Source organism: Bidens hawaiensis, unplaced genomic scaffold (assembly GCF_021521415.1).
Source record: "Bidens hawaiensis isolate Kalapana, Puna unplaced genomic scaffold, B.hawaiensis_p1.1 tig00002125_1, whole genome shotgun sequence".
Lineage (NCBI taxonomy): Eukaryota > Viridiplantae > Streptophyta > Magnoliopsida > Asterales > Asteraceae > Bidens > Bidens hawaiensis.
Window position 1 is genome coordinate 2,388,157 of NW_027491113.1, and position 16,563 is coordinate 2,404,719.

The 16,563-nt window shown below is 40.9% G+C and overlaps 1 protein-coding gene and 1 pseudogene across 2 annotated transcripts; both read right to left on the bottom strand.

Annotated features, from left to right (window-relative positions):
- Positions 1-940: 940 nt before the first annotated feature.
- Positions 941-13,192, bottom strand: LOC143607890 (peptidyl-prolyl cis-trans isomerase CYP23-like). The gene is made up of 9 exons (XM_077083170.1): positions 13,182-13,192; positions 12,750-12,843; positions 10,053-10,166; positions 3,441-3,589; positions 3,254-3,326; positions 3,085-3,174; positions 1,814-1,853; positions 1,375-1,457; positions 941-1,302 (listed from the first exon to the last, which is right to left on the bottom strand). Exons 1-9 carry the CDS (start codon positions 13,190-13,192, stop codon positions 1,282-1,284), a joined length of 675 nt encoding a protein of 224 aa, XP_076939285.1. The 3' UTR covers positions 941-1,281.
- A 1,021-nt stretch (positions 13,193-14,213) lies between these two features.
- Positions 14,214-15,389, bottom strand: LOC143607667 (small ribosomal subunit protein uS4y-like; annotated as a pseudogene). The gene is made up of 3 exons (XR_013149015.1): positions 15,315-15,389; positions 14,617-14,997; positions 14,214-14,529 (listed from the first exon to the last, which is right to left on the bottom strand). The product of XR_013149015.1 is annotated as a small ribosomal subunit protein uS4y-like (transcript).
- Between the last annotated feature and the right edge of the window lie 1,174 nt (positions 15,390-16,563).

The following is a 16,563-nucleotide window of genomic DNA, read 5'->3' on the forward strand; positions in this document are numbered from 1 at the left end:
GTCATAAATGGTATCAAAGAAACTCATATTATGTTATGTTGAGATGGTGTGTCGATGTCCAAAGAGGAAAAGATGAGAGGGGAGGGGGAGGGGGGGGGGGGGGGGGTTGACATTTTTGACAAATCATACATCATGTTGTTTGGAGGAGAAAAATCAGCTTGTAAAATACCTCATCTACAACCTCCTAGACAAGTTGTAATACTTAAAAATGAAACCCCTAAACACATGACCTAATCACCTTGATCTCTACTTAGAAGAAGTTCAAGTTAAAAGAGGTTACACGTTTAATATATTTTAATGTGGTTGATTCTTTCTGATAATATTTCCAACCACCCATGTAGTAACTTACATGTAGTTGCTCCCTATGTGTCCAAAAAAGGACCACACCTTATCCTCTTGCACCTAAAGAAACGGTTAAAAGAAGCAATGGTCAAATGAGACAAAGGTCAAACCTAATTTTCAACCATGTGATGTGTTCCTAATTTGCCCATATGCTGTCACTAGGGCCATTCTCCCATACACACCCCCAATAAATTTGCATACATTTTTCTCTGTAAAGTTATATATTTATTCATCTTTGACCATTTGCAGAGAAAAAGTGTCAAATCTTTCCCAACAAAATCCAAACTATAATTCTCAGTTTACTTGTTGAAAGAAAACCATAATCCAAAACACATGACATTGGCAATGTGACATTAGACCATATGTATAGAAAAAAGTCAAATCTTTTCCCACACAAGACAATTCTTGATGCTCATTTGCAAAGATTTGACCACTTGAGAATGAAAAGTCAAAATCTTTATATATTTTTTTATAAAAGACAGCATAATTCTTGGTGCTAGGTGGGAAGCTAAACCCGAATGGACATCTGTCAGATTATTTTTGTTTGTGATTAAACCGAAAAACTGAAAAATAGTGTCAATTGAGAAACGGGGACGACACACATGACACTGACATGCAAGAACCATCACCTCATTCTTGTCTATTAGCATAACAAACAAACCCAATCCACATGTGTCTGCATTCAAAGCAGTCATTAATAAAATCTCTAGTGTACCCTAAGCATGTGATCTGCACATGGGAGTGTCTATTAGAAGTATGGTTGGGTTGTCTCGACGGGTCAATGAAACCGGGGCCACATTGACCATCTACAAACAGTTGATGTTGCAAGTAATTCGACATTTCTACGTTCTTTTTTTCCTGCAAAATAACGAGCTTTAACTACCTGTCGGTTTCAAAATTAATATGATACCTTGTTGCTTCTTTAATACCTATTTCTCGTCACGGGAAGCATTTCATCCTCTGCAACAATAAAAATAAAAATAGTTATTTTCCATTTAAATAAGTATTTATTTGAAATGTAGAAAGCGTTACCTGTCTTTCAATCTCAACAGCAGAGGCTGCAAGTCTCCGCTTAAGTATTGATTTATCCTCTTGACAAGTCTCCATTTCTGTATCTGTAATATAATTATAAAAGTATTAACTATCAGCTAGAATTAGCCTAACATTGAATTATCAAACTATTTGGTTAATTAATTTTTTGTTTGAATCATCTTTATCTCTCTTTGTTGTACAAAAAATCTAATGTTGGTCCTCACAAGTGCCCTTTATGAGCATTAACATGTTATTTCACTAATAAAGGTGGTCAAGTCACCATTTTTTTTGCTGGAAAATACATATTTCACAAATATATGAAATAACCATACAATAAAAAACAAAGGACTTTTGTGGCTCAAATCAGTACCAACAATATGTATATCTGATTTTTATATTAAGAAGATATTAAGAACTAAAAACATGCATAACTACTCACCGTAGTAGTATGTTGACAGAATCGTTATGCGCTCAATTGGCTGAACCGGGAGAAAAGTTAACAATAAACAGAGAGGTTGATCAGTCACTATTAAATATAACATAAAGCATTATAGAGAACTAAAAAGAATTTCAAATGTGTGTGTTTTATAAAACATAACATTTTAGTCTATTTGAATACTTGTTCAAGATGATGAGATCAGGAAAACTTCACCTAATAGAAACCAACTATTCCAGTAAAGTCACACAGTGCTTTTGTCCCTCTAAAGTAAGTCTGGCAAAGTAGGCGGATGGGCGGGCTTGGGTTCAATATGGGGTCTGACCAAAATGAGTTCCGGTCAAAATGTATCACTTTAAAACATCAATTTGGTTTGGGTCAAAACGGGTTCTAGCAAAAAAATGGAGTCGGTTTGAAATGAGTTGTTATAACAAAAAGTACCAAAATAGGTTCGCCTGTTTTATTTTTATTATGATGGCTAGTGGCGGAGCCGCGGAGGTGATGGTGTCAGCGAAAATGAGTAGGTGGTGGAGTCCAACGATGTCATGGGTAGTGGTAAGCCATTTGGACCCTTTTAATTTAACAAGTTTAAAACAGTTACCCGTTTTGACTTGTTGACTAATTTAAGTAGATCCAAATTGACCCGTTAACTGATTTGAATTAACCCATATACAATTTATTTTTGCCCAAATCAATTCATTCTTTGAAGAATGGGTCATGGTTGCCACCTATACTCTAAACTCACTCAACTTTCATTAGGCGTTACAGTGTTGTATAATTTTTTTTTTTTTTTTTTTTTTTAAAATAAAATTTTATTTATTTCTACTGATGAAACATAGATATTACATCAATATAGCAGGTAGGCGGGCAACAAGCTGCGCCGCCACCCCTTTCTGAATTGCAAACCCTAAAATTAAATTTTCTAAAATTAAGTGGGTCAAATGAAACATATATGAATCTTTGTTAATCATAAGTGATAAACTTGAAGTAGGAGGTAATCATGAATAAAGAAAATTCACTAAATAATAACTAAGTTTCATAATTGCTAAATTTAAGTCAAGCTTAAGAAAATAATAAACAAAGAGTAACCAAGCCTCACTTGTGTTTCATTTGCCTCAAATAAATTTCAAAAAGTTTAAACATCTGTAACAAAAAGTATATATGATTAGAACACCTTAGAAGGACCAAAAAACTTTCGTTGACTTTAGTGGAACACTTGGTTACTATTGTGTAAAGTTACCACTCCAAAAAAAGGTTTAAAGAAAAAACTTTACCATAACAAATATCCCTTCTTGACGAGTGGGTAATTCCTCAAGCTTCTTCAGCGTCTCATCACCTTTGGTAACTTTACCGAATATTGCATACTGATCAAGATAATTACCACTAAAAAATTTTCCAAAAAAATCATTTGCATAGTTTTATAAAAATGTTAAACAAACAAACCTCATGGTCAAGACGTGGAGCATTTCCAAGAAGTATTGAAAATGAGGATTGAGCACTATCTGGATCCGAATACCTAAACTCAATTTATGTAACTATGTTAATGCTTTAAAAGGTGATTATTTGACTTTATATAACAACAACAATAAATAATAATAATAATAATAATAATAATAATAATAATAATTACCTTCCCATAGAAAGAATTCCTCTTACATGTTTAACATCACTAAATTCACCTTTAATTGGTTTACCAGCTTCTTTCCTCTGTTCGTCATTCATTGGAGCGGTTCTCCCACCAGCCACATCAGCAACTTGTGCAACAAACCCCTTATCCACCTGTGTCCATTCTCACATATTCATAACAAATAATATTAACTTACTGAAGAAACACTAACCAGACCCCGGGCAGATTACTGGTAACCTGGGGGTTGGAGAGCTGTTTCCCACGAGGGGTTAGACCCTTGGAAGATGGTTCTTCTGATAACCTGCAAAACAGACACCGTGAGCTCGTCACTGAGAAGGGGGGGGGTTCCTCCTTGTGACCACCCTCCGGCGTGAGAATCAGACTAGATTGCTCTTTAAATATAAAAGTATATTAAGAGATTGCTAGAGCAGATATCAGGTATATATGATAAGATAAGATGTTGTAAGATGATCATACCATTGGGGTATTTATAGCCGAAGGTAGGTTTCCAAGGGGTTTAGCCGGCCCAACACGCTACCAACTGTAACCTATGCACGTGCCCTGCCTGTGAGTGGTGGATAGGTAGCGGCTGACACAGAGCAGGCGTGTCGTGCACTCTTCCTCTTCTGCCAACTACAGGCTAGGCACGTGGTATGGCAGGAGTTGGTGGGTAGGCGGCGGCTATTGGTCACAGTGCTGTGGCGTGCTGCCTGCCATGCTGCTGTCAGTGAGCTGTCGCATTCTTGGTCAGATCTTTTGTCTGTACCTCGTCAGGTATTACACAAAAGATCCTCCATCATACGGACTGGCTCATTTAGGCGGGAGTTTTCCCCCTCCCGCCTTTGCTCATTCCTTCAGGTGACACTGGGGAGAGTTAAGTGCCTTGTGCGTGTAGCCATGCTGCGCGGGTGGCCTTCCCTAATGGCTTGTATCCGAGGCTGCGGGGACAGGCGGAGTCCTTCACCATTGGGAGGCATTTCCTGCGGGACCAGCTTGCGTACTGCGCGTAAGGACGTTACGTCTCTGAGCATGGTTGGTCCTGCGGATCCAGTTGGTCTCTGCGCAGACGTCCCTGTTTAAGGTGAGTCTTGCGGGTCCAACTGGGCTCTGCTGGGACCTACCTCTTCAAGTCCCCCCAGTCCAATGTTCTTCTCATGAGTGTTTAATAAAATGAGATGAACTTTTGGACTTAAGCAAAGGGTTTTGAAAAGGGTTTTGTAAGGTTTTCCATGGGGATTCTTTCCGCGGAAGTCCTTGTCACTTGCAGAAATGCCCGAGTTTCCTGCTTGGTCTTTGGGTATGATGCGGGTAGGTCTGTAACCTCCTCGCAAGTCAGGAGCATTGAGTCCCAGTTGTATGTATTTTCCATGAGGTTTTGGTAGTTTTGAACATAGTGATCAATTATGTTAAGACCACCAATTCCATCTTGGAGCTTCAAACAACGTAGTTCTCGACGTTCCCGCTATGCGGGGATGTTATTTCCGTTTCCGCAAGCATTGCCCAGAAGATCCTTCTTGGTTTCAATTCCCAGCGGAGCGCTAGGTATGTGAAGGGTTTTGCCTTAACACTGTACCTGTGCTCGTCTTACGGTTACTTTACTTCCAAGGTATTCCTGGCGTCAATTCCCTGCGGGTGCTAGGTATGTGAAGGGTTTTGCCTTTACACTGTACCCGCACCCGTCTTATAGTTACTTGGTTGCCGAGGTACTTGGCTTCAATTCCCTGCGGGTGCTAGGTATGTGAAGGGTTTTGCCTTAACACTGTACCCGCATCCGTCTTACGGTTACTTGTTCACCAAGGTTTTCTTGGCTTCAATTCCCTGCGGGTGTTAGGTATGTGAAGGGTTTTGCCTTAACACTGTACCCACAGCCGTCTTACGGTTATTTGTTTGCCAAGGTTTATTTGGCTTCAATTCCCTGCGGGTGCTAGGTATGTGAAGGGTTTTGCCTTTACACTGTACCCGCATCCGTCTTACGGTTACTTGCTTGCCAAGGGGTAAGGGGTATTTTCCCGCTTACTTTTTAATATTTTCGAATTTTGAATTTTGAAATTCGAAGAGTTGGTGAAAAGATAAGTCCAAACCTCTGAAACGTCGTGCGACGGTTTCTTCTGACTGTGTCAGGACGTGCAGGGAGTTATGGTGACGTGACAGAACATGGTCATTCCAGTTGCTTTTTCAGGCGCGTGGGCACGGGATTTCGGGCGCGTAGCCGCGAAATCTCTGGCATACGTCCTTGTGACAGATGTTGCCAGCTTGTTCTAACCTGTATTCTTTTGTAGGTTGTGCGTCGGGTCCTTTCTGAGACCTCTTATGACGATGCGATGAGCGCAGCCCTCAACGCTTCTCATGAGGATGGGGAGAAGACTGGCTTCCTGCTTGGTCTAGGGTTTGCTGAGAGAGGCTTTCCGCCCTCCAACTTCCCTTTATTCAATGTTAATACTGAAGCTGCTTATGACCAAGCTGTGAACCAGTACGCTGCCTTCCCGCATCCAGTGGTGGAGAAGGTGAATGAAGCTGCTGCTGCTGATGATGGGCTAAACATCCTTAAGGCTTTCCTTGGGCAGCCGCTCTCTGACGGTGCTGGTCCAAGCGGAGGTGGCCCTGAAGCCTGATCCTGAAGATCCCTTCCCACTGCTAGGATAGACTTAGCTTTGTATAGATTTCTTTTAGGCGGGTAGTTACCCGGCCACTGTTGTAATATATCATTGAAATATACGATTGTTATTCCTTTCATTGGATTCTTTGCTTTATAAACTTATGACTTGCATACTTAGTTTAAAATAGCAATTTTCCAAGTGTTTAGAATAAGAACCTTTGAACGTGGTTGATAGTGGGTTAAAGTTTCGCTTCCTCCTTCGTGATTGTGCGGGTAGAACCGTCACTTGCACTTGGTAGGATGGCTTAACTTTAACTTTTATCTAACCTGCGTGTAGGTTTTTCTTACTTTTTGAGGATAAGTTAACCTTTGAACGTGGTTGATAATAGGTGTGAAGTTTTGCTTCCTCTTTCGTGATTGCGCGGGTAGAACCGTCACTTGCACTTAGTAGGATGGCAAAACTTTACCCATACCTGACCTGCGTGTAGGTTTTTCTTACCTTTTTAAGAATTTTGTTTTGAACCGTTCGACGCGCTGTTGTCGATAGGTTAGTGTTCATTTTCCTTTCATGATTCATGCGGATAGACCGGCACTTTCATTTAATGGAATAATTGAACTCTTCTCCTTCAACTGACCTGCGTGAAGGTTTGCCACGTTATTGGGTTCGTGCGGGTAAGACCGCCTTCCCACGCAACGACTTCACGTAATGTGAATGCCGTCACCAGTGTTGGATAGTTTTAACCGTTCGACGCGCGGTTGTTGATAGGTTAGTGTTCATTTTCCTTTCATGATTCATGCGGATAGACCGGCACTTTCATTTAATGGAATAATTGAACTCTTCTCCTTCAACTGACCTGCGTGAAGGTTTGCCTGTTGAGGATAAGTTAACCTTTGAACGTGGCTGATAATAGGTGTGAAGTTTTGCTTCCTCTTTCGTGATTGTGCGGGTAGACCCGTCACTTGCACTTAGTAGGATGGCATAACTTTACCCATATCTGACCTGCGTATAGGTTTACCTTTTCCTCTTAAGAATTTTGAACCGTCCCACGCGCGGTTGTTGATAGGTTGGTGCAGTTCCCTCGAATGATTCATGCGGATAGACCAGCACTTTCATATGGTAACTTTTTTCCCCTTCAACTGACCTGCGTGAAGGTTTATCATGCTTTTTGGGTTCGTGCGGGTAGGACCGCCTTCCCATGCAATGACGTTTTTTGTAATTATGCGGTGAAAACCGGCATATTAGTGTGTACAAAAGTATAAATGTAAATCATCAGCTTCGACGTTTGAAAGAGAATCATTTCCATTAGAAGTGGCTCTTGGCCTTTTCTGTACAAATTGGAATTGATTACATGCAAACTGTGTAATTGAACTCCCTTCCATGTTGGGACAGGAGTGCCATCGAGCCGACACGCACCTGTTTCGGGATCTCGTTCTTTACGCAACATGTAGTCTCCATATTGAAGCTGATTTTTTATTCGTGTTTACCCCAGCCATGGTTCCACACGCACCTGCCTGCCTGCTTAGCTTTTATTTCGCCACGAGGTGTGCGAGCGTCCCATCTCTGACGAATGTTTCGACCATGTCTTTTACGTCTATGCATTCTTCAGTGTTGTGGCCTTTTGTTCTGTGATAGTCACAGTACTTGCTCCGATCAGCATCGTGACGATGTCGGATTACTGGAGGCTTTGGCCATGGGAGCTCTTCAGTAGCAAATATGTCAGTGACGCTTTTGGTAAGTGGCGTCCATCTGGAGTTCCGGTACAGCTTTACATTATCCCTTTCACCCAATCGGTGCTGTAAGCCGGATGAGGTGTCAAAGTTTACCCTTGACTGCCAAATGCCTTGCTTCCGTTTTTTGTTCAATCGGGCGGTGAGGACGTTGTCCTCTCTCGTCCTCTGGGTGTAAAGGTTTGTGCTCTGCGGAAGGTCTCTACCCAGTTGCTTCTCCGTTTCCGCATAGCGTTTGGCTGCTGTCATGATGCCATCCCATGTGGATGGCATTCCATCTTTACCCGTTAGGGTGCGGATAAGCTCTGGGTCCTGCGCGCCCTGGATGAAGGCTGCGCGAACAAGATCCTCGCTGATATTGCCCAAACTTAACTTCTTTGAGTTGAAGCGAGTGATGAAGTTTGGCAGAGATTCATCTTCTTCCCGTATGCATTTGAGGATTGTCCATTGCTCCTCGGTATACTTTCGCTGCTGGCTGAAGTGTTGGCTAAACTTCTGCTGGAAGTCTGCCCAGTCGTAAATGTGGTTAACCGGTAAACGATCAAACCAAACCCTAGCAGCCCCCACCAGCGTCATTTGAAACATGTAACACCACGTGGGTTCCATCCAGTTGCTGACGGTTGCCCCTGCTATGAACCTGTTCAAATGGTCGTCTGGGTCGGACATACCATCATAAGTGCCTATGTTGGGCATTTGTTTGGCACTTTTTGGGGCAATTGCTTCCGCAATGTCCCTTGCAAATTTGGACGTTCCCGCATTTGCAACGTTCGGTCTGAACGTTTTGGAGAAGTCTCGTGAACTTCCACCTGTGCTTTTTGGTTTGAAGGCTTGTCCAAAATGCCTTCTCGGTTGGGAGTCCGTTTCCTTACGCTTCCCTTTTGCCCTATGGCGAGGGTTCGCGTCGGAGTCGGATTCCTCCGAGTCATTGTCCAAGTATTCTTCGAATTCGTCGGCCTGTTGGACGGAACGCAAGCGTTCGTCCAACTCAGCTTGGAATTCCTTTTGTCGTGCCTCCGCCCATGCCTTAACTTCATCGAGAGTTTGGCGGGGGAGTCTTGTTCGTTTTTCAAACTGGGTATCGGTGAACCTCAGTAGACGATCTTTTACTGCACTTGCCCCAGCTTTAGTAACTGGGGTAGTGTTCGTAAAATTTGCTTCACTTGGCCCGACTTGGGTAGCCGGGGTAGTGTTTGTAAAAACTGTGTTGCCGGTGTTCCCCCCAGTAGCTGGGGTTGTGGTTACCGGAATTTCTCTAACCATCTTTGTAGAAGTTTGAAAAAACTGGAGAAAAATAAAGTTCTAGCTTTATGCACGGATGGCGCCAATGAAGAAACACTAACCAGACCCCGGGCAGATTACTGGTAACCTGGGGGTTGGAGAGCTGTTTCCCACGAGGGGTTAGACCCTTGGAAGATGGTTCTTCTGATAACCTGCAAAACAGACACCGTGAGCTCGTCACTGAGAAGGGGGGGGGGGTTCCTCCTTGTGACCACCCTCCGGCGTGAGAATCAGACTAGATTGCTCTTTAAATATAAAAGTATATTAAGAGATTGCTAGAGCAGATATCAGGTATATATGATAAGATAAGATGTTGTAAGATGATCATACCATTGGGGTATTTATAGCCGAAGGTAGGTTTCCAAGGGGTTTAGCCGGCCCAACACGCTACCAACTGTAACCTATGCACGTGCCCTGCCTGTGAGTGGTGGATAGGTAGCGGCTGACACAGAGCAGGCGTGTCGTGCACTCTTCCTCTTCTGCCAACTACAGGCTAGGCACGTGGTATGGCAGGAGTTGGTGGGTAGGCGGCGGCTATTGGTCACAGTGCTGTGGCGTGCTGCCTGCCATGCTGCTGTCAGTGAGCTGTCGCATTCTTGGTCAGATCTTTTGTCTGTACCTCGTCAGGTATTACACAAAAGATCCTCCATCATACGGACTGGCTCATTTAGGCGGGAGTTTTCCCCCTCCCGCCTTTGCTCATTCCTTCAGGTGACACTGGGGAGAGTTAAGTGCCTTGTGCGTGTAGCCATGCTGCGCGGGTGGCCTTCCCTAATGGCTTGTATCCGAGGCTGCGGGGACAGGCGGAGTCCTTCACCATTGGGAGGCATTTCCTGCGGGACCAGCTTGCGTACTGCGCGTAAGGACGTTACGTCTCTGAGCATGGTTGGTCCTGCGGATCCAGTTGGTCTCTGCGCAGACGTCCCTGTTTAAGGTGAGTCTTGCGGGTCCAACTGGGCTCTGCTGGGACCTACCTCTTCACTTACCTATTACTTCTGAGTTCTAAAACTTACCCGAAAGAAGTGATTTGTATTATAGCATCCCAAACGAACAAGTTTGTAAATGTGCTCAACTGTTATTGGAGCCACGCTAGGGTAAAAACCGAACTCAATGTCCCCGTAGTTTGTCTACATTCATAAATTGGTAAAAATCCATGTCAATTAACATTAGAAAAACATTTTCAGTGAATACATATTAGAGCATAACTATCATCACGGAAATTATTCAGTCTCAATATTGTTCTACAAGTACATATATTTTTGTGTAGTAAAACCTATGTAGAGATTACCTTTTGATAAACATTTTCAATGAACATACTAGAGTATAACTATCATCAACTGATAAACTGATGAACATACTAGACCAATAAACTGATCAAACAAAGGGAAATGTTAATGTGTTAACATTTTAACAAGAACTAAAGACATAAGGGAAATATACCAAAATAGACACGTTTGACCATTTTTTTTTTCAAAAATAGACATTGACTTTTAGCCTACAATACCACAGACATTTTCAAATATAGCCAGGTTCTCTCATCTTAGTCGTCTATCTTGTAGGCTAAAAACTGCATTTGTAGGCTAAAATTAGCCTTATTGCGCCACGCATCAACTCTTGGTTGGTCAAAAGGCGGGACCCATCTTATTATTATGATTTTCCGTGCCAAAAAGAAGCGAAATCAACATAGTTTTGACACTCATTTTACATTTGATTTATACTCGATTTCGTTAGTACGTTTCTCCATTTTGTTCATAATCATTATGGTGAGAGAAACCGAGTATAAATCTATCTATTATAAGACCACCCGTACTCGTGGCGTTATGCACGTGTTTTGGACGAAAACGTCAGGGGCACCCCCCCCCCCCCCGGCGTTATGGGTGTGTTTTTTGAATAGGCGTTTTGTATAAAACGCTTGAATGGGCACAATTTTTGAAACATATTACCATTAAATTGGATTGTTTGATTAAAAAAATTTTACTTTTTTTTATGTTAACACAATTCTCCTATAAAACAAACTCAAGCTTCATTTTTTATACACAATTCATCTACTCATTCTCTATAAAACACACTCAAATATATATTTTCAATCACCAACCAATATGTTTCCATTCAACAACCAAACGCTCGGTTTTGCTCCACACGCCCGACAAGGCAACGCAAACAATCCCGACCCAAATAATCCACAACCGAACCCATCTACAATCCCAAAGCAAACAATCCCGACCCCTCAAACCCCGTATTCGTTCGACGCGCAAATGACCGCGTACATGCAATATCTAGGTTCCGGAGTCCCTAACCCAAATACGGTGCCCGGTTTCCAAAACCCAACCACAAATATGATGGCCGGTTCCGGTTCCCAACCCGGCGACGAGACGGTGTCGGAGACACAAATCAACCCGGAGCCACAACCCGTCCCGGAGACTTGTGGCGGTTCGAGCCAACGTGGAGGCAGACATGGGAGAAAACACGTAAAGAAACCCCCTAGCGAATCTCGGACTAAAAAGACAACTATACTGTGGAAACCCGACGAGTGTGAACTACTTGCTCGGGCGTGGTGCGTGATATCGGAAGATCCCGAGTGTGGTAAGTTTTTAAAAAGTATATGTTTTTTTTTTAATTTCTTAGAATAAACATTGAACTTGTAATATTTTTATTTTTTTAGCGAACTTTCAAACGTTGGGCGTATTTTGGAACAAAATTAAAGATTTGTTCCATGATCTTGGCGGGGACTCGCGTCGGGAAAAAGATTCGGTAATCTCGAAATGGACCGATATAAACTCCAAATGCAAGGCTTACCATTCGGTTCACTCTCGGATGGTTTGAACGTGGGGTAGCGGTGTCTCTGATGCGGAAATCATGAAAAGGGCATTGGTAGAGTATCAACAGACGTCGGGGAACTTCAGTTACTTGAACTGTTGAAAAAGCCGACTGAGGTTCCACCCTAAGTGGGCCCCTATTGCGCCCGCCAACACTGAAAGTTTTAGGCCTAACAAAAGGTCTAAGACATCGTCTTCGGTTGATCCAGAAACGTCAAGTTCCGATGCTCGAAACTTCAACTTAAGCGATAATGAAGACGAGAATCCCTATCTGGATGTTGCCGAAGACGACCTGAGAGTCCAATCTCTAAAAGCAATTCGGCAAAATAAATTTTTTGAAAAATACAACATTTAGTCTTATTATTATTATTATTGTATTTTTTTTATTTAAATTTAATGTGTTTTTTTATTTTTTTAATGTAGTTTTTATTTTTAAATTGAATGTATTTTGTTTTATTTTCATGGAGTTTTTTTAATTTTATATTTAATTATTTAATGAATTATTATTTAAAAAACAAAAAAATAATAATAGTGACAGGGTGTCACGTGGCGCAAAATGCCCAGGAGTGGAGAGTTATGACTACACCCTATTTTTTCAAGATGCCACATGACGCATAATGCCTAGGCGTGGAGCATTATGACTACACATGGTCTAATGATTACGCTGCTACCGGGAGCGTTGTTGGCCGCAATTAGGATTATGATTGGTCAAAGTGTAAGTATGCATTCAAAGAAAAAGTATGAAGTGAAATGAAACATTTGATTTACCCCTAAATCGAAAACTAATAAGCATAATAAAAAAGATATTATTATTATTATTATTATTATAGGTACATTTGGGAATTAAGCCCTAGAATAATCAAATACACGATCCATAGTGTGAATTGGACGGACCTGAAACACGACGCGAGCTGATCCCAGTAGCGAAGAATCGTCAGCTGAATCGGCCAACGAGAACGAGAATAAACATAGAATCCAGACACCAAAACTTCTTTGAGATTCAAATCGTTGACTCTAGATCTTACCATTTCTCTTCTTCTTGGCAGTTGACTCGGAAGCAACTCTCTCCGTCTGGTTGATAAATGATGTATCTAATGAGCCTTCGTTTTCTGTTATCAGCCTAAATCAAATTAATTATCTGTTTTCGGTTAGTTTAGTTGTTTCGGGATTTTTTTTTTCAATTTTGGGTTAGGTTAGTTTATGTGAATAGCTAAAATCAAATTTATGAAAATATGAATGGTACGATTTGGTTAAGTTCAGTTGTCGGTTTTTGGTTCAGTAAACGGTTCGTTTATTGATCACCTCTATTAAGTAATATTAAAATACATAGGTGCCATCGTAGGTTCATCCGGGTGGTTACATTTTTCATAAGATTTCCCTCTTGGGTGGTCCTAGGTTCAAATCCATTAAGTATATATTATTAGAAGGGAGAGAACATTATTGTTCTAGGATCAAACTTAGGTAAAGAGAGGTTAATAAATGTAATGACCATTTGAGAAGAACACCGCTGCCATCAAGCTCATGTCGTTAAAAAAAAGTTGATACATAAATAAAATTTTTGTTTTATTAATACTTTGGACTCAGAGATACGAGATACACTTATTAACCAAAACATACAGAGGTTTAGCTCATCTATGATGTTTATAGTGAACTAGCCAAAGTCAACATGTTGACGTACATGAAACTACATTGACTAGAAACTAGAAACTAGTGAGCTACACCTGAAAAGGAATTTTAATATCATATAGGTGGAAAGGGGTGAATAGGACAGAAGGTTTACCAATATCTGGTGATAAAAGCGATAGAAAAAAGGCGTTTTGTTTTACTGATCAACAAGTAATGAGTTCACTGAGATAATGTTTGTTTTATTGATCAACTAGTAATACGAGTTCAATCAAATAATTTCACAGTAAACTTTATTCAGTCTAACCAAAATGAGTTTTTTCAGCTTACAATCTTATGTATATTAGGCTTGTGGTATCAGTATCAGACAATAGCGTCATAAAACCGTAGTAAAACATATGCAAAGAGGTCACATGACTATAAGCATACACAAGCAAGTCTAAATTCGCTCAAAAGCAAGTTTCTATTTCAAGTGGTTAATTTGTGTACAAACATTTCATTTCCAATACATTATGAACACCCTCAAAAGAGTTTTAAAGATTGTAACCCAATTTAAATGTGTTTTACCAATAACCCAAAATCATGTAACAACACTATGTTTATGTTCATGCATCACATATTAATCGATATGTGTCAATCCTTTACTTAGATGGTGCTGCTAAAAACTAAGCAAATTAAAAAAACTTGTAAGCAATTGCAAAGCAAAAATAAAAAATCCATTAAAAGACTTAAGACTTGATAAAAACACCAAAATACTATGCAAAAGCATCCAAAACTTCCTACAAACAGTTGATAAAAAAAAGATAACAGGTATCCTCAAACGTCACACAATACCAAAAGACACTCACTCTGAACCAAAAGAATAAGCTCATTCTTCATCATCCTCATCAGCATCCCCACCCGCTGCCTTCTTAGCCGCCGCCTTCTGGTTCTTTCGCTTCACTCTTCCCGCCGGCCACCGCCAAACGGACTGGTAAGTGAAAAGTCAATATGCTTCTGTGAGTCAACTCTCACCATGAAAGATGGCACATTCCCAACCTGCCTCCCAACCCTACAAATGCGACAATATATAATAAATACCAATCTCGTATAAATATTCTTACAGTCACTCAAGGTTAATACATATACTTTTAAATACCTGATGTGTCTTTGTTTAATGAGAACTCTAACATGATGAAAAGACTTGGCCATACCCGTCTTGAAAACAAGGGTTTGAAGGCGGCGTTCAAGAAAGTTTTCAACGGTTAAAGCCAAAACATAATCGAGCTTGTTCTGGCTCTCGTCCAACAAACCATAGCGGTTCATTCTCCTCATCAGAGCCTCGCCTCAAAGATCCTACGCGGATCCTTCTCCTCAAGAGTCAGAAGCATTCTGGCAGCATTACGGATGCGACTCAAAGCATACTGCACCCTCCAAAGCTCACGCTTGCACCGAAGACCGTACTCGCCAACGAGCTTCAACTCGCCATCCAACCGTTCCTTCTCGTAAGGACGGCGGGGCTTCTTAAATGTCTTACCATCTAAAACAGACTCAGGGTCAGGTTCATTCCAACAAATGCTCAGAAATCATATCAATTTCGTCGTATATGAGTTATAATATATTTAGGTCTAAACTCCTATAATAATTTACTTAAATTTCGAAATGAGAATTGAATATCTACAATTAAAGCTTGCATTGGGCACACATTAACTAAAAGCAGCAGCAAAACCCTAACTTTGTCTTCATTTACAAATCAGATGAAATCATAATATAGCTAAAGAGTAGTAATAGTAGTAGTAGTAGTAGTAATAATAATAATAATAATAATAATAATAATGGAGATTGATGTGAACTTACAGTTGCAGTAGAAGGGAACGTGAACCATTGTTGTTGGACGGCCACCGGCTGAGGCTGATTCTCAAGTTAAGTTAAAGTTACGAAACCCTAATACTCACGAATATATATATATATATATATAAATATAATAAAATTAGGGGTGGGTTTCATTTGCTGGGCCGGATGGATGTTGTTGTATATGTTCTGGGCTTCAATCGTCGTTTATGGGCTAAGGTTTTGTTAGTAGAGCTGCACAAAAAACCCGAACCCGAAACCAGACCCGAAATAAAAACCTGTAACCAGTTTTTTTAATACCTGAACCCGTACCCGACTCTACTCGTAGGGTACGGATAGGGTATGCATTTCGGTAGTAAAACCCGAACCCGAACCGGACCCGATTTGTAACCGGTAATACTCGAAAACCCGGTTCGGGGGGCCGAAAACCCGAACCGGTTCCATACCCGGAACCGGGTTTTTCCAATACCCGAAACCGGGTATTTCAAATACCCGATGTATTCCTGAAAAATACCTGAAAAATACACAAAAAAGTGCAACCTTTTAAAATATCCAATCTATATCCGAAAAATACCTGAAAAAAAACCCAAAAAACCCGAAAATAAGGTTTTTTGAATACCCGAAAATAGGGTATTCAAATACCCAGTTTTAGAATACACGGTGCTATACTCCACCCGAACCTGATGCATAGGGTATGGTTTTTCGAGACAATACCCGGACCCGAACCTGATTATTGTCAATATCCGATTTTACAATACCCGGTCATACCCGAACCCGGTTCCATACCCGAACCCGGGTATTTGAAAAACCCGATTTGTGCACCTCTATTTGTTAGTACGTGAGATGCACAAATCAGGTTTTTCCAATACCCGTTTCCGAGTATGGAACCAGGTTCAGGTATGATCGGGTATTGAAAAACGCGTATTCGCAATTTCCTTGTCGAGTTCGGGTCCATTTTTTGTCTCTAAAAACCATATTCTATGCACCGGGTTCGGGTCAGATATATAAATGAGTATTCTAAAACTGGGTATTTAAATACCTTATTTCTGGGTACCGAAAAACTCATATTTTTGGGTTTTTCGGGTATATATTGAGTTTTTTTGAAGCGTTTCACTTTTGGGGGCATTTTTTAGATATTTTTCAGGAATTTCGGGTATAGATCGGGTATTTGTAAAACCAAGTTTTGAGTATTGGAAAAAATTTGTTCAAGGTATGGAACTAGTTCCGGTTTTCGAGTATTACCAGGTACAAATCG

What these genes read in the sequence shown, in the direction of transcription:
- LOC143607890 (XM_077083170.1), bottom strand. An exon ending in CAGCTCGCGTCGTGTTTCAG is followed by an intron (nt 10,167 to 12,749) that starts GTCCGTCCAATT and finishes TTATGAATGTAG; the next exon opens with ACAAACTACGGGGACATTGA. An exon ending in CTGTTGAGATTGAAAGACAG is followed by an intron (nt 1,303 to 1,374) that starts GTAACGCTTTCT and finishes TTATTGTTGCAG; the next exon opens with AGGATGAAATGCTTCCCGTG.